Source organism: Oncorhynchus mykiss, chromosome 30, assembly GCF_057628025.1.
Source record: "Oncorhynchus mykiss isolate SJ-2025 chromosome 30, ASM5762802v1, whole genome shotgun sequence".
In the NCBI taxonomy this organism is placed as follows: Eukaryota; Metazoa; Chordata; class Actinopteri; order Salmoniformes; family Salmonidae; genus Oncorhynchus; species Oncorhynchus mykiss.
This window is the reverse complement of record NC_143051.1, coordinates 38,775,696-38,803,506: the sequence shown is the minus strand read 5'-3', so window position 1 is coordinate 38,803,506 and position 27,811 is coordinate 38,775,696. Positions and strand designations below refer to the sequence as shown.

The 27,811-nt window shown below is 45.1% G+C and overlaps 1 protein-coding gene across 1 annotated transcript; it reads right to left on the bottom strand.

Moving 5' to 3' along the window:
- Positions 1-27,811, bottom strand: LOC110488487 (adhesion G protein-coupled receptor B1). The gene is made up of 30 exons (XM_036971450.2): positions 27,332-27,811; positions 21,734-22,642; positions 20,734-20,883; positions 20,499-20,597; positions 20,128-20,298; positions 19,679-19,843; positions 18,178-18,342; positions 17,822-17,986; positions 17,557-17,658; positions 17,326-17,432; positions 16,704-16,898; positions 16,450-16,518; positions 14,721-14,829; positions 13,706-13,849; positions 13,382-13,451; positions 12,983-13,085; positions 12,630-12,673; positions 9,853-9,979; positions 6,385-6,488; positions 6,175-6,277; positions 5,615-5,765; positions 5,296-5,365; positions 5,112-5,178; positions 4,656-4,913; positions 4,447-4,545; positions 4,275-4,311; positions 3,340-4,004; positions 2,978-3,085; positions 2,588-2,638; positions 1-2,217 (listed from the first exon to the last, which is right to left on the bottom strand). The coding sequence occupies exons 2-30, from the start codon at positions 22,449-22,451 to the stop codon at positions 2,020-2,022; spliced, it is 4,614 nt and encodes a 1,537-aa protein (XP_036827345.1). The 5' UTR covers positions 22,452-22,642; positions 27,332-27,811; the 3' UTR covers positions 1-2,019.

The window sequence follows — 27,811 nt, the reverse complement described above, 5'->3', positions numbered from 1 at the left end:
TTTAGATATGTTTTAATTTTATTAGAACAAAAATCACATTCATCTTGTGCTCTGAAAACTGTACATTTACAACAAGAGAAACTCAAAAAAAGTTGTATTCTAACAAAAAAAACTAAGGGGAAGTGTAGATACAAATGGGTATTTGATACAAGTAACTCGGGGGGGTATGTATTGGGCGCTATGGCTAGGAAGGAAGAAATAGGGGACAGGAAAGATTTTGGGCACATACTGTAGGGTAATATGACAAGATGATCCAAAACACTATTACAGAAGACATGAGGTTCAGTTATTCCACACTGTGAGGTATGGAATCAAAACAGTTATCCTGAAGAAGAGTTTTTTTTAGATATATTCGTATAGGCTATTATTAATTCTATATAACATCTGTTTTTTAGAATTACAATAATCTACCAATCATAGACCTCCAAATAATTTGTAGTCTTACGCTTCCACTCGGAACACAAGCAAACCTCTTTTGAATGAATGAGTTTCATTACTAACACAGATTTGTTATACAATAAAGTATCTATATGCTCTGTAAATGGGAGGAACAGGTTATAAAAGAGTATTGAAACATCTTAAGAAAAATCGGCCTTATAATCCTGATATCAGTCCTGCTTGAGCATCAAGCGCCCATCATTTTGCACGAGTTTCACACTGATGGTTTTAAAACACATATGTTGTGTTGAAGTCTTTTAGTAGCTGGCACTGCGGAAGTGAAGTCATGTCGTTTTGGCAAGTGCCCGACGGCTTCTAGTCCTGGGCTTCTGTCTGCAAGGCTGCGCGCGTAGCAGGATGGAAACGAGATCTCATGGTGGGGGCTCTTGTTTATTATGAACCCGGAGGAGCCTGCATTCTGCCGCCAGCTGAGGAGGAGTGGTGGGATTCGAGTGGTCTTTGTCCACCACTTCCTGATGATGCTGCCCAGCAGTTCCCAGAATGCACTGCTATTCCTGTAAAAAAAAGCTGGTTGTTCTTCCAGTCATGCCATGTGCTGCGGAGGCAGAATGCTGGCAGAACCAGGGTTGTGCTCCCAATGCTGGCTGTCCCAATGGCTGTCCCAATGCTTTGCAGTCCTTTTTTTGGGGTTTCCAATTCAAATCAAATATTTGAGCCTAATGATATATACAGTGCAAAAAACTGTAAATTCACCAGTAGTAAGATATAAACTCAAATCGATGCTAAAACAATCAAACATAATACAGATAATAATAAGAATGAGAATCATAATAATATAACATGATAATGATAATAATAATCAGAAGAATGATAATCATAATACTATAACATGATAATGACAACAATAATAATAAGAAGAAGAATGAGAATCATAATACTATAACAACATGATAATGATAATAAGAATAATTCTCAGCTCTGCAAGCATGATCAAGCATTGATTGATAAACCACCGCGTTGAGTCAGACCCCAAGTCTGAAGGGAGTCCAGATCGCTCCTCTTGCCTTGTCCTAGCTAACTTGGAAGATGCCTTGGCCACAAACACAGGCGTACAAATGTTACGTTTGGTTGGAGCTCCCGGGTAAAGTGAGACCCGGCGTTTTAAAACGAGTCAAAGGGGAATGTTGACTGCATTTTAACCATGTCGACCACACCTCTCCTGAGCCCAGGCGGTAAGAAACCTCTCAGTGGTCGGGCTGCGAACAGAACCAGAACCAGTCCTTGGAACCATGGAACCATCCGTCACTACCTGACACTAACCGCAGGTCAGAATCACAGTGCTTCTCTAGTGTTGCTCATTATCAAGTCCCTGCTGGAAAACAAATCCCCACAGCACAACACAATAGCCTCCCTCCTTCCATCTTTCTCTTGCTAAGGGTCTGAAGACATGGATTCTGGGTTCAGCACTCTCTCAGCTCTCTCTACCCCCTCCTCTCTTCACCTGTTCATTATTGGCTTCCTCTAACTCGATCCACGTGGATCCATGGCTCTTCTTCTCCCCCAACCAATAGAATAGGTGACTGAGGTGGAACTATAAGGAACAATCTCAGGCTTCTCCTCTCAGACCTCCGTCTGCAGGTCGATGATGTCCTGGCTGACCATTGGGATGGTGGCTCCAGCCTTCTCCCACTCCACCTGCTGCATATGCAGGGGCGACGCGGCCAGGGGCTCCAGGTCCTTCCGCACCCAGGCGGGGGGCGAGTGCTGGGTCCTCTGGACACCTTCCCAGGGTCTCTCCACCTGTGGCAGTTGCTTGTCCTGAAGAGGTGAACAAAAAAAGGCCATGAGTATTGGTATCATCAATGGGCCCAAATTGGATTTGGGGATAGTCCAATGAAATAAAGTTGGACCTAATATTGTAATGAAAATTGTGAATTTGGTTGATAGGCAGATCAACGGTCAGTCATTGTAGTCTTTCCTTGTTTAATCCAAACAACTGTCAATCGGCTTGCCATGAACTACCTTTTAAAGGTAACTTAAAAATTGCTAATATGATTGCGTAATGTGGATAAACTGTTCCTCTCATACTGGGGAGCTAGTGAAGCCTTGCAATGCTGAGTATGCCCTATTTACAATGCCAGAAAAGGCATATTCAGTCAGTTAGACCAGTATGGGTAATAGGACTCACGCTGTGGTTTGTTTTGTCACTTCCTCCAGAGGACACACTCCATCTCACAGACTGTTAGGAAAAATAAAAAGAATAAAAAAACATCATTATTTAAACATTCTTAAAAGACTGCTAAATGCAATTTCAATAACCGCCGAGGTCAATATGGTTGGCTGAGGTCAGGTTTTCTTCCAGAACAATACTCTTATGTAAATAAAGACTCAGCATGTCTGCATGACAAAGATGATTGAAGATGTTGCATTGCTTGGAATGGTCTCTCTCGTTCTCTATTAATGTTGTCTAGCCTAGCAACTGCCCATTTATTTTCTGCGGCATTTAAACAAAAAATTCAGTTAACTGTATGTGAATCTGTGTGTACACTGTAAAATAGATGCCTATAGGATTATTTACCTTGCTGTCTGAAGCAGGGGACTCTCTGTCTTGTTTCTCAGCGTGATGTAATTTCCTGTTGAGGTCCTGGAACATGTTTTGGTGACGTTTCCTTGTGTGCATTATCTTCTACACGACACATGGGAATAAGAATAGTAAGTCAGCAAATGGCACAAAATGACCCCATTTTAGACAAATGTAATTTCCTACTGATGAATTCTATCCATATTATTGGTTAATATACAAATATACACTTGAGATTGCTTACATTCAGCTCTTTAAAGTTATTCCATGTTTATTATAAGTTTACAGATGTGCTATTAACATGACAATACAGTATTTGTTCTATAACAACGTTGTCTTGGTTACATAATGATACATACCTCGAAATCTAATTCAGCGTAACGGGACTTCTGTCTCTCCAGGGAGCTCATGGACAGTGTGGAGATGGTCTCGCTCTTGGACATCATGGAGTTCATTGAGTCGAAGGTGTCTCCCAGGCTGCTGTGGGTGATGTGAGACTCGCTGGACATGTTGTGGATGTTCTGGACGGGAGAGTCCCTCTCCGAGTAGGACACGCTGACCCGGTCGGACGGTAGCGTCTTGAGTCCGAAGGCAGCCTGGGGCTCAGCGAATGGCCCACTGAGATGAACCAGCCTGGTCTGTGGAAGCTGCTCCACGCTGATGTTGTACTTGGACGGGTCCTCTTTGGCCTTGCGAAGGGTGGAGGTGGTGTTGGGCAGGAGCAAGTAGCCGCTACCGTCGGGGCAGCTCCCCTCCGCCTGGCCACGCGCCAGGTTGGCGTCCAGCTGCTGGAAGAGCTCGCCTTCGCACACGTAGACGGGTTTCCCGCAGGAGGACGGGTCCATGCCACCATGCAGCCGGGTCTTCTCCCTCTTCAGGGTGAGGGTGTGGCTGGAGTACTCGGGCACGGCCTGCATGTGGGCCTTGGTGGTGTGGGAGGGCAGGGTGTGGAAGTTGGAGCTCATGGGGAGGGGTAGCTGAGGTGGGAGGGGCATCTTCTCCTCACAGGAGGAGTTCATGCCACCTGGAATGGAGAGGAGGGTCGGGGCAAATAGGTAAGAGAGTGCACTGACAGTAAAATGATGCTGGGCATGTCTGTTGATTCACATTGATTGAAAGGATGGTCAAACGTAAATAATAGATTTTAGAAGTAATCAAAGTGCTTAAGTAGCAACCTGCCTCTAAAATATCTTCATTCTAAATGGACAACACAAATGACCTCCACGAATGAAAGGGCATTTAAGTAAGTGAATGGAAAAATGGTTAGGAGAGGAATGAAAGGAAAGAGGCTCACCAGGTCTGTTGGAGTCAGCATCCTTTTCGAAATCAGACTGTAAAACAAAATACAAAGAGATGGTTTCATTAGTACTGATCGAAAGTGTATTTACTTTTACATTGAAAACACAAGTTTCAGTCATTCATAACTATGTTATTCCGACATTATAAGCATAAACAAAGACACTCACCATGAGCTGGGTGTGGTGGCTATTTTGGAGGGAACTGCCAGAATCTCCATTGCCATCGTCCTTACGGTCAACAACTCTGCATTTCACTGCATCTTGAACCTATGAAAATAGTGGCGAAATGACCAAACAGTCAGCTACATTCGGAAACACCCTTCAATACAAACCAAAACGTAGGAAAATAACTTCCGAGGTGAAAACGTTGTGCTTGCCTCTCTACGCAGGATGCAGTGCACCATGACGATTATGAAACCTTCCAGGGAGTCAAAGACCGCGAAGAGGATCTGGAAGAGAGCGGAGCGGCGGTCGGTCATGGCCAGGACAGCGGACATCCAGGTGAGGGCCAGCAGGGGCAGAATCACACAGGAGCTCCACAGTGACGCTCCCGCTCGCTCCTTCAGTTTGACATCGGTGATGCCGTCCTTGGACACCAGTTTGTTGAAGACCAGGATGCCAATTACCATGTTCACCTGTTCGAAAGAAGTTAAAGACACAATGAGTGAGACAATTGTAGTGAGCAATGGGTTTAACTATGGCTATCAATATGGCTAGCAATGGTTAGAAATTGGTTTAACTACCATATGTCATAAGAGAATGTATGGTAAAGCATTCATTAATAAGTATTTTTATGTTTTTCGAAATATTTTTAGATATACAGGGATATATACCAGAACAACAGCAGCAGCGGGCCCAACGAACGAGTAGAGGAGTCCACCCTCCAGAGAGAGCCAGCAGCTACAGGGAACAGACAGAACAAGAGCAATTATTACATGAGCTGGAGAAAGGGAGTTAGAGAGAGAGAGCGGAGGGAAGAAAGGTGGGGAGGAAGAAACAGATTTAGGTTCAACTTACTAGTTGACGGTGCCATATCCCTTAGCCTTGGTAAATCCAACAGACACAGCCACCACCAGAGCAGGGAGTCCTATAAGAGAGCGGGGGAGAGAAGGAACAGAGTTAGGGTTGAACAAGAAATAAATGGCAGAAATACAGGAAAACGTACAGCTAGAATGTCCAAAGATGGTTGGAAGAGGAAAGACAGACACATAGAGACAGTAACAGAGTCATAAACAAATTATTACTTTATTTACACTTTGAATTCTAGCAATTATATTTCTATGGACAGAAATACAGACAGAGTGACAGACAGAAAACCATTTATTAAGGTACGTACCCCAGCCCAAGCAGAGGAAACGCTTGCGGATGATGCGGTTGCGCAGACGGCCCGTGACAGCCATGTAGGACTGCCATGCTTCCGTCAGCACCCAGCAGAAAGATGAGAGGAAGAAGAAGTGGAGGAGGGCGGCCACCACTCCACACACCACCTGAAGGAAGGAGGGAAAGGGAAAAAGAGAGTGAGAGAAAAACGGTGTCAGTGGTGCGGTTAATCTCCAAGGTCTCAAAGCCATAGAGAAGGTCAAAGCCATAGAGAAGGTCAACGCCATAGAGAAGGTCAAAGCCATAGAGAAGGTCTCAAAGCCATAGAGAAGGTCAAATCCATAGAGAAGGTTAAAGCCATAGAGAAGGTCAAAGCCATAAAGAAGGTCTCAAAGCCATAGAGAAGGTCAAAGCCATAGAGAAGGTCTCAAAGCCATAGAGAAGGTCAAATCCATAGAGAAGGTTAAAGCCATAGAGAAGGTCAAAGCCATAAAGAAGGTCTCAAAGCCATAGAGAAGGTCAAAGCCATAGAGAAGAAGGAAAAAGAAGAGGGGATTGGTTAGAATTGTGCCATACCTTGTTGCGAGCTTGGGTTTGTCCAACCAGAATGAGGGCATTGGAGCAGATAATGGAGAGGCAGAAGTTGATGAGGATCACCGAGCGCTCCGAGCGGATATACCTGGAGGACGAAATGGAGAGAGTGAGGACGGTGGGGAAGACGAAGCGTGTTGCGCACACAAAGACGTGAAATGTGTAATAGTGGTTTTGCTTCCAGGGGGCACTTACTTCCAGACGGAGACATAGATGATGATGAGGAGCAGTAGGGTGAGAGAGGAGACCCCACAGCCCACGATGAGCGTCACAGAGGGAAGAAGATTCTTATCCATGTTCTGTAGAGAGGAGACAAGACAACACAATACATTCCCTTACTACGCTGCACACCAGCAAACACACATACATGAAAAAAGGCTAACACATAAAAACACGCACACACACACACAGGCAGTGAGTCTACTCTCTGCTGCGCTATCTGCAACAGCAGACGGCTCCCTGTGGGCAGACAGCTGAATGGCACAATTAGGCCACGGCTAAGGCAAGGTGACCCCAAGGTGAACGTGTCAGAAAGATAGAGCGGCGAGCCAAAGACTCGGCCCGAGGTCACTGCGTTTTCCCATTGAGCTTTTGAACCAGCAAATGAGGCATGGAGGACACAGAACATATATCTCCCACTACTAAGCAGAGGGAGAGAGAGAAAGAGGGAGAAATATCCCGGGCCTTCCTTACAAGCTGATATCTGCATGGATTTATATGCCGCGGTGCCTTTCTATGAGGGGATATTTACTGTGTCTGTGTGTGTGCCCAGTGTCTTGTTACCCCTCCCTGTAGGAGTGGACAGGTTATCACCTCCCACGCCTCTGACAGCAGCTTAGTGCCCGCCTGTGTCTCAGACCTGGCACACTGAACCCTTAGCGGCGGGCACACGGGAGAGGTCTCGCACCCTGTTAGCCCTGATGCTGACTCACCTGGGGGGCTACGAGGGCGCCAATACTGATGAGAGGGACCCATTGCCCCCCACCCACTCCCACCAGCTAATTGGCTGGGGCTTCGTCCCCGTGCTTTGAATAGACTTTGGAGGGGTTGAGTTCATTTAACACCATAGATGAATATGCATCACTGAGGTGCAAATGAGACGCGGACAAACCCTGTTCAGGCGCCCAATGTGGAAGCCTTCACAGGCGAAGAATCTAATGAGGCATTTTGACCGGGGTTAGGAATTGTGGCACATATAAAGAGGTGGGAAAGGCTAAGGGGCGAGCTAATTGCTGAGGAAGGGGAAAAAAAATCAAAACCAATGCTTCAAACGTGATAAACCTGAGGTGCGAGGAAAGTGAAATTGGCTACGCCCTCCAGTGGATTTCTATGATAAACCCATCAAGTGTTGTGTCTGTAGCATAGGAAATACCATAAGAGCCACATCGCTTTGGCATTGCAGAAAATGCAGATAATGCCCGAGAGGCTAAAATGGGGATGAATGCGGTGCCTTGGAGGGCCGTCTATATCGCTATCTGCTCTCTGCGTGGACATACCTCATATCACAGCACAGCTGGCAAACCCGGGCCTGCGGCAGCCAAATGATAAATTAGCACAGCACATTTGTTTAGAAATCTATCCAACTACATCAGAGGCTCCCAAACCAGATGGCAGATAGCGGAGGGGTGAGCTGAACTGCCGTTTGCTAATGCCAGGGAGAAAAATAACTGTGGCAGCAGTATGCTAGCTTCACTGCCTCCCTCCCTATTTGTCTGTCTATCTGGGTTGATGCTGCCTTTCGCCATGGGCTACTGAGTGAAACTGTAATCCAGCGAGTTTGATCTAAATATGAGCCATGTCTTGCTTTTGCCTTTGAAGGAATCCCAAAGTTCCCATTTTCTCCTAAACCTAAAATCAGGACAGGAGAAAAAAAAGAGTCCTTTATGGTGCCTATTAAGTGTGCATTTTCATTTGTGATAAGGGTTGATTACCCAGTGCGCACCGCTCTAATTGGGGTCCAGTGGACAAGGTTCTCTCCACTGACTAACTAGGTGGGCCACTCCTGCCTCTTTGACCATGTGTCCAAGACACGTTCTCGTTGGTGCAGGGTCCAGGGAGCAGACCTTATCAAATGAGAGCTGAAACACTGCAGTGTCTGGCTGTTCTCTCCTCTCCCATACAGTTGGCAGCCGGAGGGACAGTATTGAAAATGTCTACAGCACACATCAAAGGATGGTGGGCGGGTGGAACCGTCAATGCACAACCAGACATCCGCTTCTCATTGGCCAGAGTCTTTGGCATTTTTCAGAGAGACTTGATATGCGATCCGTAGGGGTGGGGTGGTAGGGAGGAGGATGGGGTGGGGTGGGGGGGGACGGGGGGTGTAAGAGGATTCAGAGGTATTGGCAGGCGAAATGATTGGCGCAGCTGGCCGTCGACTATGGGAGGCAGGTAGGGGTGGCTGGTTTTGTTGTCTTCTCACAAACACAGGGGGCGCTGTAGCTACCTTTCTCTTTTCCAGACCGGCAACAGAGACCAAACAAATCGATGACAACAGGTCTAGAGACAAACAAAGCCCAGATTGCATCTCTTATGTTCAGATTGGCAGCATCTTTTGCTAGATGCAATAGAATCATGCAGTCCAAGCATACTGACTGAGTGACTGTGCATGTGTATAGGCTTTGACATGCTGTATATCTATTCTGCTGAGCCCACTACAGGTTAGTATCTGATGTTTGCAGTGGAATGGAAGGTAATCCTATGTGCAATTAAGCCGATCTGAGACAAAACCTGCATTTCTCTGAATTGTAATAGCCTGTCCTATCTGTTGATTGTCAGTGTGGTTTTGGTCATGGTGGTTCCCCCCCCCCCCCCCCTCAATATCTCAGTTAGCAAAAATCACACAGACCAAGCTTGCTGCTGCAGAAGTCGTTACCAGGGCAACTAGAGAGTGAACTGCTATGGAGGCACAATCTAAACTGGGGTAAATTACACTTTGCCTTTGCGCAATAGAGCTCTTTGAGTATTGATAGAATGAATACACTAATCAAAGTATATGTTCCACCAAGTCAATGCATGCTGTGAAAACTATGCAATGCAATCCCCTATGAATTTGAATACCCAAAATGCATGAATGAATAATCTTGATCAAATGGAAAAATACATTTAAAGCACAAATGTAGACACATTTCTGATATGTAGAACAAATTCTGATATGATTTTTCAAGTGACGCTTGAAAACGCTTCACTCTATTTGTAGGTCACAACGAAACCATTTAGCTTTATGTTTTTAAACATGAATTTATCAATTTCATTCAATTGATAAGAATGACACGGAATTATCTCCGATTATTAATGCACACACGGGAATGTTATTTGCACATATTTGAATAAGACAGTGAGTCTAGTTGAAAACCATCATTAAAATGTAACGATTAGGGCTATTATTAGCCTAACATTAATCGATCGTTATTTTGATAGAAATGGCATTTCGTATCGAATATCGACATGTTACTTGCATTTGTCTGACCATTCAAATCACCAGTCTATCAAACCTATCTATGGTCAATGGCACCTGCACAGAGACAAAGAGGGGGAGGCTGGCAGCGCGAAACCGAGCCTTTCGAAAAACAACGCCTACTGTTTACATTGAATTCTTCCATCACACACACATAACGGACGTCAACATTGAAGGAACACAAGGTAAATAAGCGCAACACTTACCATATCAGGGTTCAGCCGCGCTAAAATGGCGAAGGTGGAGAGCCTGTCACAGACGCATTTGGTTCTGAAAGAATCAACGGCGACCGCTCTGCAGCTACGCGCAGACCAAGATCCAAGCAGCGAAGAACTGCACAGGGCGAGAGTGAAAGGGAACAGCGGGTTATGAGAGAGGAAACATAATCCGAGAAATGTCTCAAATCAACCTCTCCATCCCCCCAAAATCATTGTAGCCTAGTCTATAATAAAACCACGTAAAATATGCCCGGCATATTTGTAGTAGCAAATCACAGGTCTTTCAGTTTTGCATGGTAATTTGAAATGCAGAGGAATTCATATAGCTGATATGTGATTGATAAGATACGTGGTATGTGTGCGAGTTTTTATGCAAATCTAAGTTCTCATTACACAGAAATCATATAGGAATTAACCTGTTGCTTTCACAAGAAAAACTGTTTTGTTATAATAACTAGGAGTGTAATTGTAGTTCTAACACCTGAAATGGCAGCCTTGCTATGGGATGAACACTTTATTGCTGCTAATTCTATACCAAAAACATAAACAAGAATCTGTCTAATTTATATTCTTGACCATCTTTCCCAAGAGACATTAGATACGAGATGGTGGACACTGGATATCCCCAACAAGCCTACACTGAAAGAGGAGGTTGTAAATGAGAATACAATTTTTCTTGCACAGTTTCTCAAAAGTATGAGTAAAATAAGAAACATGATGGATTTCATTGGTGCCCTTCTACTGGTGCCCTTCGCTTCACGCATGACCTCTAAGACTGCCATAGGGTCTTCTCTAAACCTTTTGAACATCTACTGTGTATAATTTTAACTCTCAGTTATTAAGATGGCCACTATGGATTTTCCATCCCAGAATATCCAGTTTTAGGTATGGAGACAAAGGGCAACGTCTTGTCATCAGTGACCATTAAAATACATTGTAATCAACAATCTTAAGACGGCAACAATCCCTTTTCCACATCATGAATGAGTGGTTATACAGTAGAGCGTTACATTTAGTTCTGTGACATAGTCCCTATTATTATGACACATGGGGATAAAGTTATCTGGCTGCACTGTGCAGCAGCAGACACTGCCACCCTGCAGCGTTTCACATGATGTGAGTGTCAGGGGGGAGAGAGAAGGGAGCGAGGCATTGAACCGTGGGCCCGGGCACAAACTGGTGAGCCTGCCTGAGCAAAAGGCTGTGATCACCACCACCACCACCAGCCAGCCCCCCCCCTAATGTGTGGACATTAGTCCACACACTGTCGAGCATCGAAGGGAGACTATGAGGAAATAGCAGGAGTCACTGCAGTCAACAGCAAAGTCAACTTGGAGAGGAGGCTTTGCTCTGCTGCCAGTACAGTTTAATGCCTGCTTGCCTGCTCGATTTCTCAGATCACTCAGATGGGTCAGAAGGCATTGTTCCTTGGTATGGTTTGTGTAACTATGCAATATCTGACTGTGTAGCTTTGAAAAGGGATCAGACAGAGTATGTTAGCTTGGAATTAGTCTAATATCTAATAATAATAGCATGTCACTGAGAGATGGACACTGACTCTAGAATAGCCTAGCTTAGCACTTGGCCTCAATCTGTGTCTGTAGCATAGCATAGACAGTTGGGTGTGAATGGACATGTAGAATAATGGCATTTCCCCAGTGAGCCTGCCTCAAAACCAAACAAGTGCTCCTCCACAAAGTAAACTTTGACCCAAACTCTGATCCAGGGCTTCTCCCTCTCTACCATTTCCCCCTATCCTCCCTCCATCTAGGCATTAATCACATCCGCTGTCTAAAATGAAACTAATTTGGCTGGAGGCACGTATCCCCTCCCTTGTCCTACCCCCCTCCCTTCTGAAAGTGTATGAGTGAATGACATTTTCTCCTCTACCTCTGTTTTTCTTCTCTTGGGCTGCTTCTCTCAGGTGGGGAAGGGAAGGGATGCGGATGTGGACGGGACCTCAGCTGAATGCATTGCAGTGCTTATCTGAGCTCCACAAGTGTACAAATCTATCTAAATGCAAATGGCCCACCTGTGCTTCAGGAGGGCACAGTAACGGCTGCCTCCAAAATGACAACCTATTCCCTATGGGGCTCTGGTCAAAAGTAGTGTGCGATATAGGGGATAGGGTACCATTTAGGATCCACCCAATGCCCCACGGTGATCCAGAGCTGGGGGTAAGTTGAACAGCGGGGGGTATTCAGGATGCATTAAAATGCATCTAAACATATTTTTTTTTAAAGTCCATGTGTCACTTCCTGTTAACATCTATTAACCTCTAAAATGACAAAATGGACACGGGAGAGATGGGAGAAGAAGAGTTGCCATTGTCTTTGGATGAATAGCTATACTCGGAATTAAACTTAACATCAATTTAGCCTCTGTGTTGTGTCTCTGCCTAGTTAGTGGGGTATGAATGGATCCAGATGACTTGTTGATCAGTGAAAGGTGTCACAGGAGGCTCTGAGGATAAGAGCGGCTGTTACCCTTAAAGCCCAGAGAGATGGGTCATGTCAACATAATCTATTGATGCTCTGTCCCTGCTTGTCCAGATGATTGACATTACAAGAGTTGCAACAATGCTGCATCACAGTGACTTATATAGCTAAAGTGCTCATATCAAGTGATAGAAGCAGTAGTGAATGGCCTTTGAGCTTTCTGGAATAATCAACTATCACCAAATGGGTTGACAGAATTATGAAAATATGGATATTTATGAATGTGAAAAGACAAACGGGATGTAAACAACATTAGTCACCACTTACGTTTCACTCTCATCCCAGGAGATGCACGTTTCATTGATGGTGTCCTGGGAAAAATAGAAAAGGCGGGGTAAGGATCTAAGGAAAAGGAAATGCGTGGGGATGCACAATTGGACAATCTATTATCACATGCGTGAGATGCAACAGCATGGCGCTAACCACCATCCAACGTTTCTTTCCCCCCAACCTCACCCACTGCACTAAAATTTCCACTCCTCATTACCGCAATGACGCAAGGTTTATTCATGCGACTTAACGTACTGCTGCTTGTTTAAAATTTAAAAAAAAAACGACAATACCCTTAGGGGACTTGTAGTTCTAAAGGGCCATTAGGTGGGTATCCAATGGGAACTTACATTATGGAGGTGGGGGAACTCGATTTCCACTGGGGTGGAGAGCAGACCTGGGGTGGGCTTGACCACAACCGTAACTACCTTAGAGTTGAGTACGCTGCTGTTACTGAGGAGAGAAGAGACAGGACATTTGGTCAAACAAAAGCACAGTACTGGTAATGTGCTGTCGGAGCATTTCCAGTGTTTGATGGGATGAATTGGCAATCAACGGCGAATACTTCAGGGGAATGCTAAAATGGTTTGAATGGGGTTTGTACAGTGAGTAACCATATGCCTGTTAATCAGTCCCGTGCCTGCCCGGGTTTCAATGGAGTAAAGTCTACCTTCCCCCAAGGTGTATCAAGAGGGCACTGTAAAAGTGTGCTAGAATAGAGTAGGAGTCATTCAGTAGGAAAGTCTTACCTTTGGAAGGATAGGATGGAGCTGAGGTTTCTGTACAGAATGATCCCGGTCACAAATGCAGTGGTGCCCTCTGTCACAGACACAAATACACAATTATTATTGTTATTATTCACTAGGAGAGAAGAAAACAGTGGGTGTCAACAAGAGCAGGCGAGAGCTTCGAGGTGTTTTGAGACTCCGCAGAACGGTTTTGTTTTACTGTCTGCTATCGGTTTCTTCACACAAATACGTACACACATGTGTATCTGTAGACTATCTGTACCATACATGCATCAGTGGTTGTGAATGTACACTATTTAAATACAGTATGTATGCCATTCTCACCGGACTGGTCGATGGACAGAGCGTCGCGGGAGACGGTGATCTTCTCCTCTGAGGTCCTGACCCAGTCCATCATGCCTCTCCATCCTTTCACTGGGAAGGTGAAGTCGGTGGTCATGGCTGTGGGGCGCTTATGGATGCTCAACACTGGAGAGGAGAAAAAGAGATGGAAGGTGTCGTGTCAAAGAGTGTCCCTGGAATACATGGTGTGTATAGGATACTGCGACTCCCTTAGGGTTTGGTAAGTGAAGAGCCGAGGACAGCTATGGTTTCATGCGTCACACATCATTTCTTTTAACTGTCTGGAGGAGTTGCTGCTGAATCCTGTGTGAACTGGGATTGTGAATGTCAGCTTTGCTATAGCCAAGGCGGCATGGCAAGAAATAAGTGTGAGTTCTACAGTTTGGACAGTATGTGCCTTCTCTGAGAGCTTATGTAAAACCCAATCGGATTCTAGCTTCCTCCCACGTAATTGGTAACATGCAGGATGGGGTTTATCTTTGTATCTTTGCATCTAGCTCATCGACTCGGTATTGGTACTTCCTGTTTACTAGCCATGTTATTTTCTGCTCCCTATATGTAGCCATGTTATTTTTACTCATTCTTTTTATTAGTTATTCACTGTATAATTTATTCCTCGTGTCACTATTTAATTGTTTATTTTTTTTCATTAAAAAAAATTATTTAACTCTGCTTTGTTGGAAAAGGACCCCTAAGTAAGCATTTCACTATTAGCCAACACCTGTTGTCTAAGCATGTGACAAATAAAATTGTATTTGATAAGATTTGTGACATATTTCAGCTGCTATAGGACAAAACTATCTTGAAGATGGATTGCTACTAACGGGCCTGCCAAAATGTCACAGTGATAACAGGTACATTTTTTCTTGTTAATCTAGAACCTCTCTTCGGTGACATGATTAAGATTGATGCACTCTGTGGCCGGATAAAAGGTAAAGACAAATCACCGTGGGATGTCAGAGCAGAGAGCTCCTGCCAGGAAAAATGAGGGGCTCACCTAAATTCTCAGTGACTTCATAAATGTCCTGGAAGTCCTTCATCTGCATACCGATCATGTCCACAAAGTCCTCGACGAGCTGCAAGAACTCCTTGACGTAAGCGCCCATCTAGAGGAGAGTTAAGTGGAGGGAGGGAGAGAGCGAGAAGGAAGAAAAGAGGAGGGGAGACCATACGTTTATATAAAGGAAACTCAGAAACATCCTTGGGTTGTTTGAAGTTGGTTGAATGAACGTCATTACAATGAATTTACAACCAGAACTTGTTGTTGTCCGGTTGAAATTGCGTCACTATTACAATGCCAGTTTTGCCGGCTGGGAGACCATTTGTTTTTCATAGCATCGCTTATCTATGCTGAGCATAAAGAGGAACAATGAACGTATAGGCCTTATACCGCACTGTATATGTAATGCCTTTCATACTGTATCTTAGTCTTTCACATTACCAATGTTCCTGAGCAGTGAAAAGCACTATCATCGACTGTGGAGCCTCCTAACTTCCGGAGGGACATATATGGGCATCAGGCAGCAGGCTGTTGATTCGCTCTCCTCTTTTTCTCTCTGTTCTCTGTGGACGGGAGGGAGGGCTCTTGCGCCTCTCTGACGCAGAACTGTAGCGATGTGGGCGAAAGGTGTGTGTATATCTGTGTAATACATATTGTACAGTGTCTGTGTATGTGTCCCTTCTTTACAACGACCATGGTCTGTGGGTTGGTATGGAGACGCACAGATTGGAGAGTGGGCGTTGTGATTCTCCCTGTCTGCCTTGCTCTTTCTCTCTGCCCCGAACTGACACACGGCTAATTCGTAATCAGATCATCTTCAATTTGACAAGCAAATTGTTATTCCCTGAATGTGGAGCCTTTTGATTAGTGACTGGAGTTTTCCATACTAATAGATGTATTACTTTTATCTAACCAAGTAGGCTATTGAGAACACAATATCTATTACAATAATACCTGGACTAATCCTATCCATGAGGCTGGAGGTCAAAGTTCACTTGAACAGGGGTTTAAAGTAACAAAATCATAAAAGGTAAAGACAAATCACAGTGGGATGTCAAACAAGATAATATAAATCATAAGACAGTTATGTATATTCTTCTGTATATCAAATTATATATACATTAACTTAATTTCCTTTAAAGACACAGACATTCGTTAGAAACTAAATATTGCACAATGTCCTCATTTGTGGTTGCCTCAACAACAACTATACAATTCGTTTTTAGTTTGTGTCCTGAAAGTGATTTGACTTCTCATGACAAATGAGAAAAAAAAACGCCAAGAGTCTTCCTTAAAATTATCACGAGGCTCATCTGATTCAGAGCATAACATGTTAAAAATGCTCCTAACACTATCTTCAGTATGGGGTGGTGTGAGGGAAGTCAAGGGGTGAGGATTGAAATGACACATGTTCTGTTCCTTTTAATCAATACTCTCACATACTGCCCATTCTTTCTCTGAGTGTCCTGTTTTTTACTATGGAGTGTCCTGTTTTTTACTATGGGGGGGGGGGGGGGGGGTGATAATGAGGTACCACCAGTTACCACTTTTTCCCCCATTCGCTCTCACAGACCGAACTTTCTCCTCCACTCCATCTCTCACACAAACCTGACAAAGGATGAAAAACTTTCTCCACCACTCTTTTTCTCAGTGACACAGTCATCCACTCGCACCTATTCACATGTTGCATTGCCTAAATACACTGCTCTCAGAACTTGTCACTCACCAGCTGTGCCTCCTCCCATTTGTCATGATGTTCCTCCTTCAGTAAGTTGCTGATTGTCTGGGCATAGTTCTGTAGAGAAGGAGATATGAGCGATAGGTGTTAGACTTGATCAAGCCCAAATCATACTTTGCCGGAGGAGTGTCCGAACATAACACAATGGCAAAAGGAATAGCTTATAATGTGTGAGTGACAATACACATTGCAATTTTATTTGCAATGCTTAATTCAAAAGCAACACAGTATTTCGGACTGACCTCCACATCGGCATTGCTCAGGCTGTATCCAGCTCCTTTGTAGATCTCAGTGGTGTTCCTGAGGACATCCATGATGGACAGTAGGTCTCCGCTGTACTTGGTCCCCTCATCAGAGGTGGCCCTCAGTCGGGAGATCACCTCAGAAATCCCATCAGCCATCAGGCCCTTCTTAGCCTTATCAACACCATCCTGGGCCTATAGGACGGGAGGGTAAGTAGAGAGGTCACACTCTAGTTCAGGAGCATTCAACTCCCCTGGATCATATTTAATTGCAAGCACCTGGTGTCCCAGGTCTGTTTCAGTCCCTGATTAGAGGGGAACAATGAAATAACGCAGTGGAACTTGCTTTGAGTTCCGGAGTTGAGTTTGATACAACGTAGCTTGAGTACACTGCCGGGAAATCATAGGTTGTGGAGATGTGTTTTCAACAATCTTCATATTAGGTATCTATCATTGTAGTGAGCCCCATCTCTAATGGTTTGTAGCTATGACTTTAAGGGCAGCATCTTCAGAGTTTAAAGGATTGACTACTAATTGTGTGAGACAACAATAGACGATCATAACTAGCACGGTTGTTGGAAGATACATCTCCAGACACTCCTTTCTGGTCTAGTCAACTTACCAATGTGGAAATGTCCTGGTAGTTCTTGGAGATGCACTTGATGTAGGTCGGATTCTCCCAATAAGCAAGGCCTACAGCGCCAAGGGTGCATCGGCGCAAGGTCAAGCCTGTGTGTACGACAGAGTACCGGAGGTCAGCATCATCATACACAGGGATGATTACATTACTTAAACATGTGAAGTACATTTATATATTTTAAGAATAATGGGCTACATGTGTTAATGTACTGACCTGTGGAATCTCTAGGGCAGGTAACGGCCGCCATATCTCCTGCTGGGGTTCTCTTCCACACAACATCGCCGTCGGTCTCCTCCTGACAGATCTCATGGGGTTCTGAAGAGAAGAGAAGGAGACTTGGTTGCATATTTGGTTGCATTGAATCAAAGTATTGCTTGGTTGTCTTTGGTCAAGTTGTATTAGAAAACTGTTGTTTTGTGTTGAACCACTGAATTTGATTTCACCCCACATGTCAGCCATGTTGTTTCAACTCACTGACCTGGGCATCTTTTCTCGTTGCAGCGTCTCAGCTCTCCTCTCTCTCCAGGGCAAGGCTCTCCACCAAAGTAAGGTCCTTCGCACATCCTTTGTCTCTGCTGGCTTCCTCCACCACAGGTCTTGCTGCAGCTTCCCCATGAGCTCCATGATAACCAGCGTCCATCAACTAGAGAGAGACAAACAAATGTTTTTTCCCTGACCTTCGACAGACTGACCAGTAGCCATAGTGGCCTTTTACTGGCCATAGTGGCCCAATGCTGGCCTTTTACACATAGACTACGTCTGGAACAGGGTGATTGACAAGTTATTATGACAAAAGAGGTCTCCATTACAAACTTGGTGGTGCTAGCTGTCTACCTGGGCAATCTTTCAGGAAGCAGTTGTTGGTCTCACGCCAATCACCACGGCACTCCGAGCCTCCGTAGGACGGTCCGTTGCATTCACGTGTCCTCTGCTTGGTGCCATTCGAGCAAGAGGCGGAGCAGGTGGTCCAACCGGACCATTCGTTCCAGGCACCGTCCACTAGAGGGAACCAGAGAGGGAGGTGGAGAATTAGGACACCGTCAAGCCTCGGGCCAGTAATCATCATGGCACAGAGATGCTATTAACATTTCAACATGTCCTACTTTGAGACTGAGCAGCAGTGAAAGCTCAACTTCTGCTCTCGTTTGCCCTTCATGCACCACTGCAGGTGTCTCTAACTCTAAATGCCTCCCCAACCAATTGCCCTCCTCAAACGACACACAAAACCCTCCAGTCGTTGGAGAACCTCATCAAGTGTACTGTATTTAAAGGGAGAAAAATGTCTGCTCGCTCATTGGAGGTCAACATGGGCTTACAACTATGTGTCGTATGGGAAGACCAGAGCCCTATAGCTATCCCATGGGCTCTGGTCAAAAGTAGTGCACTATATATAGGGAATAGGGTGCCATTTAAGATGCAGTCTATGTCTCCCAACACGGGATGGCAGGCCTAATTAGGAGCCTCTGGAGGACGTCGGATTCCATCACTCCCCGAGTTTCACCTCATTAAGTGATCCCATCAGCCTACATGGATGATGCAGGAGCCTTTTTTTTCTCTCACTGCCAAGTCCAGTGTTAGAATGGGATTTTCATTTACAGCGGTCATCTCTTGGTGGTGCATATTGCCATCTGCTGTCCACAGTATGAAACTACATGGCCAGGCAGATTGAATGAGTTAACTCCAAAGTATTGAGGAGCGGCAGACAATCAGCTATGTGCTAAGTGAATAACGGAATTGCAAAATATAAAGCCATTGTTATTTTAATTAAAAAACGTCTAGGTATCAGACTGACTAAACATTCAGGTGAGAGAGAGAAGAGGACTAACCATTCACTGCCAGTGGGCGGTGTGCATGTATCACCAGAGAGAGAACTGAAGCTCCGACGTGTGTGTGTGTGAGAGAGTGAGAGTGGTGAGGATGACCATGAGGAGTGTATGACTCACTGCCTGTATAGCCCATGACTAAGCCCTGCAGGTATTTGTTCTGCAGATACAGTACGTCAGATGTGATGCCAAACCAACACTTTTACTCCCCACGATAACCACCATCACTAAAGGATTTTAGATGTGAGTTAGAACGGGCAGGAAGTCAGGAAGGACGAAAGAGAGAAGCCTTGAAAGTGAACGTCTCTTAGTCAGTCAGAGTTCTTCCCACAGGGGTCAGTGACAAAGCCAACCCATTGACAAAGATATGCTCATTAAGAGTTAGGGTGGTGAGTTCAATTCCCGCTAGGTTCACATATACTTAAATGCATGCACTCACTGTTGTAAGTTGCTTTGGATAAAAGAGTCAGCCAAGTGGCATATGTCATAATTAAGTAAGTAATAAGGCTAACCTGGGCAGACTGCGATGTTGCAGAACTTGGTCTGTTTGATGGGTCCCTTGCAGGGTTCTCCTCCGTTCTGGGGCTGCTTGCAGGTGCGGGTGCGGTCACGGTAACCACGGCCGCAGGTGGAAGAGCACAGGCTCCATGGGGACCACTCGTCCCAAGCTCCATCAACTGAAAACAAGAGGAAAAATTCAGACCATGTCACCAAACATATATATTTTTTTTAACGTGATGGTTTTGCCATCAAAATGAACATAAATTATTCATAGGTAACTGAGTTGTAGGGTCTTTGGGTTATTTATTGACTGTGAGTTCAAGGAGGGGACCATTTCACGAGCTATCCACTAGGTGGAGTTGTGATTTTGACCAGAGTTGCCAACGTGTCTAGAGACACACACACACACACCCTAAACACCACCCTAAACACGGCCCCCGGTAAATGAGCCACCACTTACCGGGGCAAACCATGGTGTTGTTGCAGGGCCGGTTCTCGCGGAGGGGGCCGGTGCATTGGGTGCTGTAGGAGGACGTAACACAGAAACGGGAGCGGGCCTGCCAGCCCTCTCCACAGCTCACTGAACACACACTCCAGGGGGACCACTCATCTGCAACCGCAGCAGCGTCCACTACAAAAGGTCAGGGGTCAAAGAGTCAGCGCTGAAGGTCCGGCGGCCGTAACACAACTTATATGGTAGAGCTAAGCTTTACATGACATAACTGCAAATGATCTACCGGTCTCTTAAATGTATTATACTATCGTAAACACCTCTCCAACTATCTCCAAAACTGGATTTTGTATCCTTTATCACCAGAATGTGTATCTCACCTGTTTGAGGGGCCACGACTCCAGTGCTAGGAACATCAGCGTTCTCTCTTTTCAGGCCAACAATGGAAGCTAGGGCTTGGCTACGGGCACGCACTTGACCTTGGGAGGTAAACGATGATTAGTGAGCTGAAACTCAAGCTGCTTCCAAACAGATCAAAACAAAGACAGACAGTAGGTTAGACATTACAGACTTCCAAGAAAACAACTAGACAGCTAGATTGACAGGTAGACTCACCAATGCAGGGCTGAGGGTTGCAGGCCCGCCCCTCTTCGACCACGCCTTCACACACACTATCCTCTGGATGACAGGCTCGGCTGCGCACCTGGACTCCACCCCCGCACTCCATACTGCACTCAGACCAGCGGCCCCAACCATTCCAGCCCTCTGCAGAAGAGAAAAACATGAGACACATGGCATCACACACAAGTCCAGAGACATCCTTCTTGAAGATGGTATATAGATGTGGATGGAGCTTTCTTAAAAAGCCCTACCGCTCAGAAATGTAGATATAGAAATTGCTACAGTTCAGTAAGACTGTAAATGTTTTTTCAGGTAGTGTTCTCAAGGATTTCGATGTAAAAACTGTAACGGGAAATTACTGTGCCTGTCAGAGAGCTAAGGAGAAATGCACAAGGACAGCTCTTTGTGAGGAAACCACACCAGATAAAAGTTTTTCATTTGAAATGATTGTTTGCTTTCCAGCGCCCTGGAAAGCACGGTGTGCAAGGCTGGCGTGTTGCTATGGTTACTGCAAGTGATTGGCTTCGATTTCCTGTGCCAGCTAACTGTGAGGGCTTTGTGTACACTGTGTGTGTGCCTTTTGTATCCCTCAATCCCCCAGCAAAGAGCCAGCAAACATGTCCGCCATCCATGAAAACAAAATGGCGAGCTAACACTGTGCAGTGGGAGCAATCTGACCACTTAGACCTTAAGGAGGCACAGTCTCTTCCTAACACCCTTCATTTATGCCTTATGATACTGGGGCAGCAAAGGGCACATCTTCATCAGAACCTCACGTTCTCTATACCTCTAGAATTTAGATCATTAACGGGGGGAGGGTTGATTAGTTTGAGTCGGCATGGGGAGGCTGTGCTTCCAAGGGAACATGATTCCAATCAGCCAGACAGAAATCTAGTCTAGACTCTATTGGATGGGAAAACAAAAACAGACAAGTGGATTCGTGGACATTGAGCATTACACAGTAAGCCAGTTAGGTGGTGGTAACTCTACTCACTTATGATTTCGGTGTCACGTACAATGTCACGTCCATTGTCTCTGGGGGTTGGGATGCACTGTTCCAGGTAGACGCCTCCACGGTAGCAGCCACCGGGCTTCCTGACGGGGGTCTCCCAGCACTGGCAGGGGGTGTTCATGATGCCGCAGGGGTTGGGATGAGTGCTGGTGGACAAACAATTCTCCAGCCACTGGCACAGCTTCTGACAGGCTGGCATACTGGGGTTCCTCTTGCCCACCACCAGGAACTCGGCCTTGAACTCACCGCTGCTCTCTCCCTCCACAATCTCCAGGCCGTGTCTTGGCGCCACCTTGCGGAGCTGCAGGAACTGCTTGCTAGACTCCAGGTAGGTTACAGATGTTGAAGCGTCGCACAATCGGACGACTTCATCAAAGCTCTCCATACCCAGGTAGGTGCGAGAGGTCTCGATGAAGGAGTCGAACTGGAAGGTCTTGACCTGGCGGGGCAGGCAGGAGTCGGAGGGCTTTGTGATCTTCATGTAGACGGTGTAGCGGCGAGGGTCTGGGTTCTGCAGGGTCCAGGAGCACGGCGTGGAGGGCAGGTTGGCGGTCGAAGAGAACAGCCCAAAGAAGCGGCTCTGCTCCAGGGTGGCGCAGGTATCAGAGGCTGGGCCAGACGGGATGCTGGAAGTCAAACCGAGGAAAAGGAGGGCCACAAGGGCCACTAAGGGCCCCGACCGAGGAGGTGGCCACGCCATTCTGTGGTCGCTTCGAGAGGACGTTTCAAGGGGACTCAAATCGATTTCACTCTTTTCTCTCTCCTCTATTTATGTAATTTGTTGCGATGTGACTTCAGTTGCTTGGAACTTGTTGGTTTACTCTCCGAGGAATTGGATGGGGTTCAAAGGCTTCAGTGGGACAGACAGACAGCCATGTGTCAAAGATGTGTCTGTTTGGACAAAAGGGAAGACAAAAAAAAAGATACATGACAGGTCACTAAGTGTAACAATTCTCTGATCAGAACCAACCAAGAAGTACCTCGGCCCTATGGTGAATTCAAGGAATTCTTCAGAACTAACTTCTAATATACATATGCTCATTGCAACCTGCACAGCTCATCCTTGTTAGTGAGAATTTGGTCTTAATTGAGGTAATTGACATACCTGTATAAATAAAGGTGGAAAAATAATTCCCAGTCTCCTGATTACGTCTATCTCCACTTGAGTGTTGAGCCTGTGATTAGCAATACTGTGCAGCAGCAGATCTCTCCAGTGAACAAATGCACTGAGGGTCCAGAGTGTAATAACAGTGTGTGGATCTGCAATTACAGTCCTAGCCTCCGCTCTCTCTCAATTTCCCTCTCTTTCTTTATTTCTTTCTTTCACTCTTTCCTCCCACACACGGGAATGTGCTGCTAAATGCTAACCGAAGTGCGTCAGGCTGACGTCTGGTGCTGGCGCGTTGGCACTGGGAACCGCAGACAACACTTAAAGTCAATTACACTCTACAATGCCCAGGAATCTGAGAAGCAAGAGCAACATGGTAAGGTTAAGTCATTGATCTCACTTACAGCTCCACAAGTTGCATGAACTTTGTTTGACCCTTGCCTATTGCGTTCCCTCAAAAATGAAGAAGCCTTGGTTATCAGGAGCCCCATTCAGGGCAGACTGAAGGGAGGGTCTATTCGATTGCCAGTTCCCACACTAGAATATGCAGCTGTGGAGTGCATTGGGATGACACTCATGCAACATTGCTTTTCCCACCCTAAATGTGTTTAGACATAAACCAACATATACAGCATGTAGTTGCTGCACTACAATGCCCTGTGGAGAGAGGTACAGATGCAAGATCTTAATTTGATCACATTTAAAACTTGTAGTGTATTTGAGGTTTGTTATTCCCATTTGATAATTTCAGACTTTATTTTCTCTTGTAAAAAATGTGTCAACTCCTACAAAAATCTCCATTAATTGTCATCCACATAATAATTAAAATGGCATGTTTCTGCAGGATTATTTTCCTGCAGTAGCAAACTGGTTCAAATTAAGATCCTACATCTGTATCTGTCAAGTCATATATAGGAATAACCCTATCTGGCCCTGGAACAAAGAGCACACAAGATCAGTATCCCTGTACTGGACTCTCCATGTGGCACCTTATTCTTGATGAGGTTACACATTGTCTAGGTGTTATGGTGACTTAGGTTTCTGGTCGTTCCCTGGGCCTAAGGGGGAATAAGGAGAGAAGAAGACTGTTGCTCAACAACAACTTTCTCATGCATGCAGGGCAAGGCTATTCTTCCTGCTACATGTCTCTATGGCAGCCCAGTCGCCTTGAGCTCGTGACTAATGTCGGAAGAAGCCCTAAAACACTATTAACCCACCAACTGATGCCGAGTAATTCACAAATAATTAAAACGTTATGAGTAGGTCTGCAAAGGGATTCAAAGCCTTGGCTAAGTTATTGGGTGGGTGGGGTAGCAGGAGGTACAACCAGGTGCAGAATGATATACAAAAAAACTTGAAATACAACTTCAGCATTGCCTCCTCCTTCCTTCTCTCAGTAGCGATGCACCTGCATCCTTCAAAGCTAGACCATCATTAATTTGCCCATGCTCTGCACCAGCCTCCTTCCTATACTCTCCCTCTGAGGTAGACCTCTGCTTGTGTGGGAGTATGTGTCTCACTCTCTCTTCTCCCTCCGCCACTCAGCAACCAGCCGGAAGCTCCATAAATGGGCTTTAAATGGGGCGAGGACTGAGGAGAGAAAAACATGTATGGCTGTCACATTTACAGCCCCTCTCTCTCACCCTTGCTCCCTCCCTCTCTCTCTCTATCTCTGTCTTCATCGCTCCATCTCTACCTCTCTCCCTATCGTCAACAACATTTCTACAAAAGCAGGCAGCCTACGCGTAATCAGGTGGTAGTTATGGAAACAGCTGTTATGATTTTTTTTTGTGCAGATTAGTGTAAAATTCAGAAGAGGGGAAAGAGCTAAATTACCATCAGGTGCTCTCTGTCTGTTTGTGCTGTGATGCACAGCTTTCAAGTGGCATTTTTCACCAGAGAGCTGATGCTGTGCTTTGCATAATACCATGCACCCATCAGCACTAACAGCCCAGTAAACAAACACTCCCGTTTCTCTCCGGAGATGTGGACTTAGGAATGTGTACAACATATCTATGTTGAAGTACAATGATTCAAGACTTCACAGGAGATCTGCAGAGATAGAAGAATCGCTTTAAGCCAGAAGGGCCATGGGTTTGCATGACTAATGAAAATGGAGAGCTGTGAGAAAGTACTGGGTGTGCGTGGGGGAGTTCTATTGCTGCCACAGAAACCATTACCCCTTGTACATATGTGGTTGTTTTGAAGGCAATCATAGATCAGTTGACAAGTATTCTGCCAGCAGGATATATATACCTGTGGCTGTCAAGTCCTGACTACTCTAATCAGAGTCAAATCATAGTACATTGCCACACAGCTTGCTCTATTCTACACTGCCTGTAATATGTATATGAACTGTTTGAACACAGGGACATCTCCTTGGTTCTTCTGAAAAGATAACATGCAGGCAATTAAGTCCACAGCTGCCGCAGGTGACCAAACAAATCCCCAGATCTTCTATCACTTTGTCTATTTTTGTGCAGAGGTTGGAGAAGGGAAAGATGGGAATAAGCAAGCTGCAACTGAACCATCTGTGATAGAAGCCCTAGGGGGGAGGGGAGGAGGGGGGGGGGGGGGGGTGAACGAGGGAGGAGAGGTCACTTCTACTTTTGTGTCCCCATTTTTCATTTCTCTGCAAGATTGCTCTCTTTCTGCTGACTTTCACAGCAAAAGCAAAAACATGAAAAAATAAATAAACGCGTTCTCGGGGTCATCAAGTCAAATAAATGGCTCAAGCTGTTTCTATTCAATTGCGTGCCATGTGCAAGCCAAGACAGCTTTCGGCAACCTTTAAATATGCTTTGCTTCATTCCACGTTCACACCCTTTGTGTCTCTCTATGAGATCTGACTTGTTAGTTAGCACTGGAACAAAATGGTCCTAATTATTCACATTATAAAGCACTACTGCCTCTAACAGCCCCCCTTTGTTTTGGAGACCTATGGTAAGAGTCAGTTCAGTTGCTGTGGCAACTGTGTGTGTGTGTTTTTCCCCAAATGCACTTTCGGTGAATGTTGTGCAATGGCAGCAGGCAGCAAGTTAGTAAATTCAAACCTTGATGTGAAAACAAGTCGTCTGTATGTGCTCCTGTGTCTTAACTTCCGAAGCATTACATGAATACTGAGTCACAGAAATGACAAAACAACATGCATGCACCGGATATCATGCATTAGGAAGGTCATCAAAGCCGGAAGATACCGATAAGTGTTTTTTCTAGTTCCATAGTCATAGAATAAACTAAAACTGAAATGGTAAACATGAAACTATTAAAGCAATATGAATAGCAAATGTTGCATAATCAAATCATAGGTTCTTAACAGACGTTATTAAATCAAATCAAATTCAGAGATGAGTCAGAGTTCAGCAGGGTATAATTGTGACGCTCGGGAATGCTGGACAGTTAAATGAAAACATAATTGAGAAATCTTTGCTTAGAGCAACCTGTTGATAAATGCCGATGCATGTATATTTCTGTTGCTGTCCATGTGACAATATATCACCACTCCCACGGCGGAAATGTTCATAACATTCATAATAAACATGATCAAATGCATGCTGTCGTCAAGAATCACTTCCAATTTACAAGCTCATTGCACACGGTTTCTTCTGATGTCTGTCTGTGTCCGTGTCTATATGAAATGACATATAGCGCACAGCGACATTGAGAAATATTGCCCGGCTGAGTGCAAACTTACAAAGGATTCGTCAAGTTGATATCTCCAAGGGTAAAGCAATTGCATGATATCATTAATACGTGGACGATTGTTTGCGATCATAACAATGCAACACATACCCTTCAGATTCGTGCAGCCCAAACGGATCTGAACGGCTATTCTCAAGGTGGAATGATAGTTCCTTTGCTCCCACAAAATAACTTAAAGGCGATTTAGAGGGAGAGAAGGAACAAGTGGAGCAGTACATGAGAGACCTGTTGAAATGATTTGCATTTGCATGCTTGATTCACATGCGTTAAAGCTTGTCATTCCGTGTGGTGTTGTTGCAGGCTAATCATGAATCCCATGTGCAGGTTGCTGCAATAATGTTCTCTGAAGTCACAATAATGCAACAATAAGACGATTGCAAACAAACGGAAGTACTTTGACAGCGTTTTGGACAGCGACTGAACCCGACTCTCATTGTTCAGCACCATGGACAGCGACCGAGTCAGAATGTCGTTGTTCAGCACCGTGTACAGCGAGTGAGTCTTAATGCGTGCTCCGTTTCACTGACTGAAGTCATGCTAAGATTCCAGTACCTAAACTCTCCAAAAGTCTGGCAGGTTTTTCCACATATGAAGTGACAACTTTCTCACATAAGCTTCCATGTAAACACATCAAGAAAAACAACAACATTGCAATACCAACTATTTGACCAAAGCACTACTGACAAACCACATGATTGAACTGTCAAAAAGACAAAGCAACAAAACACGATAAAACATGAATCAACCAATAGAATCGGATATCACTGTACCTTGAGAATGTTCTTCTAGTGCACACTCTCCATCCAAAAGTCTACAATTTTTCGAGCTGGATTCAGGAAGCAACTTTCGGAGTCTTCACGTTGTCATCGCAGAATGTTCGGGCCAAAACGTTCAGCAAGGGGCGACGGCAGAAACTGTAAATGGCAAGTCCAGACACGACTGTATCGGATCGACCCCAAGTTCTAGAGCAGTGTCCACTTCCACAAGCAAAAGTAAAATAAAACGACTCTGACCAAACTCCAAAGAGTGTACTACCAACTTTTCTTGGTTGCTATATCCAGGTAAACGGACTATAGCCAAATATCGAATTGATTGTATATCGGAGCTCCAAAAAGTCCTAATAGCAGAAGATGTATTCTTGTCTTTCCTTTATGAGCTCCAATATATCGTTGGTACTTTTACTCCCGGCTTCGGAGTCTTGCTTGTGGTTCTTGAACTGCAAGTGGGTTTCAGTCTCAGTGTGCCTTGTG

Coding starts and splice junctions, on each gene's coding strand:
- LOC110488487 (XM_036971450.2), bottom strand. CDS start 22,451: ATGGCGTGGCCACCTCCTCGGTCGGGGCCCTTAGTGGCCCTTGTGGCC. Junction 19,844..20,127: donor CAACACCATGGTTTGCCCCG/GTAAGTGGTGGC, acceptor TCTTGTTTTCAG/TTGATGGAGCTTGGGACGAG. Junction 3,086..3,339: donor ACGCTGAATTAGATTTCGAG/GTATGTATCATT, acceptor TGTGTCGTGTAG/AAGATAATGCACACAAGGAA.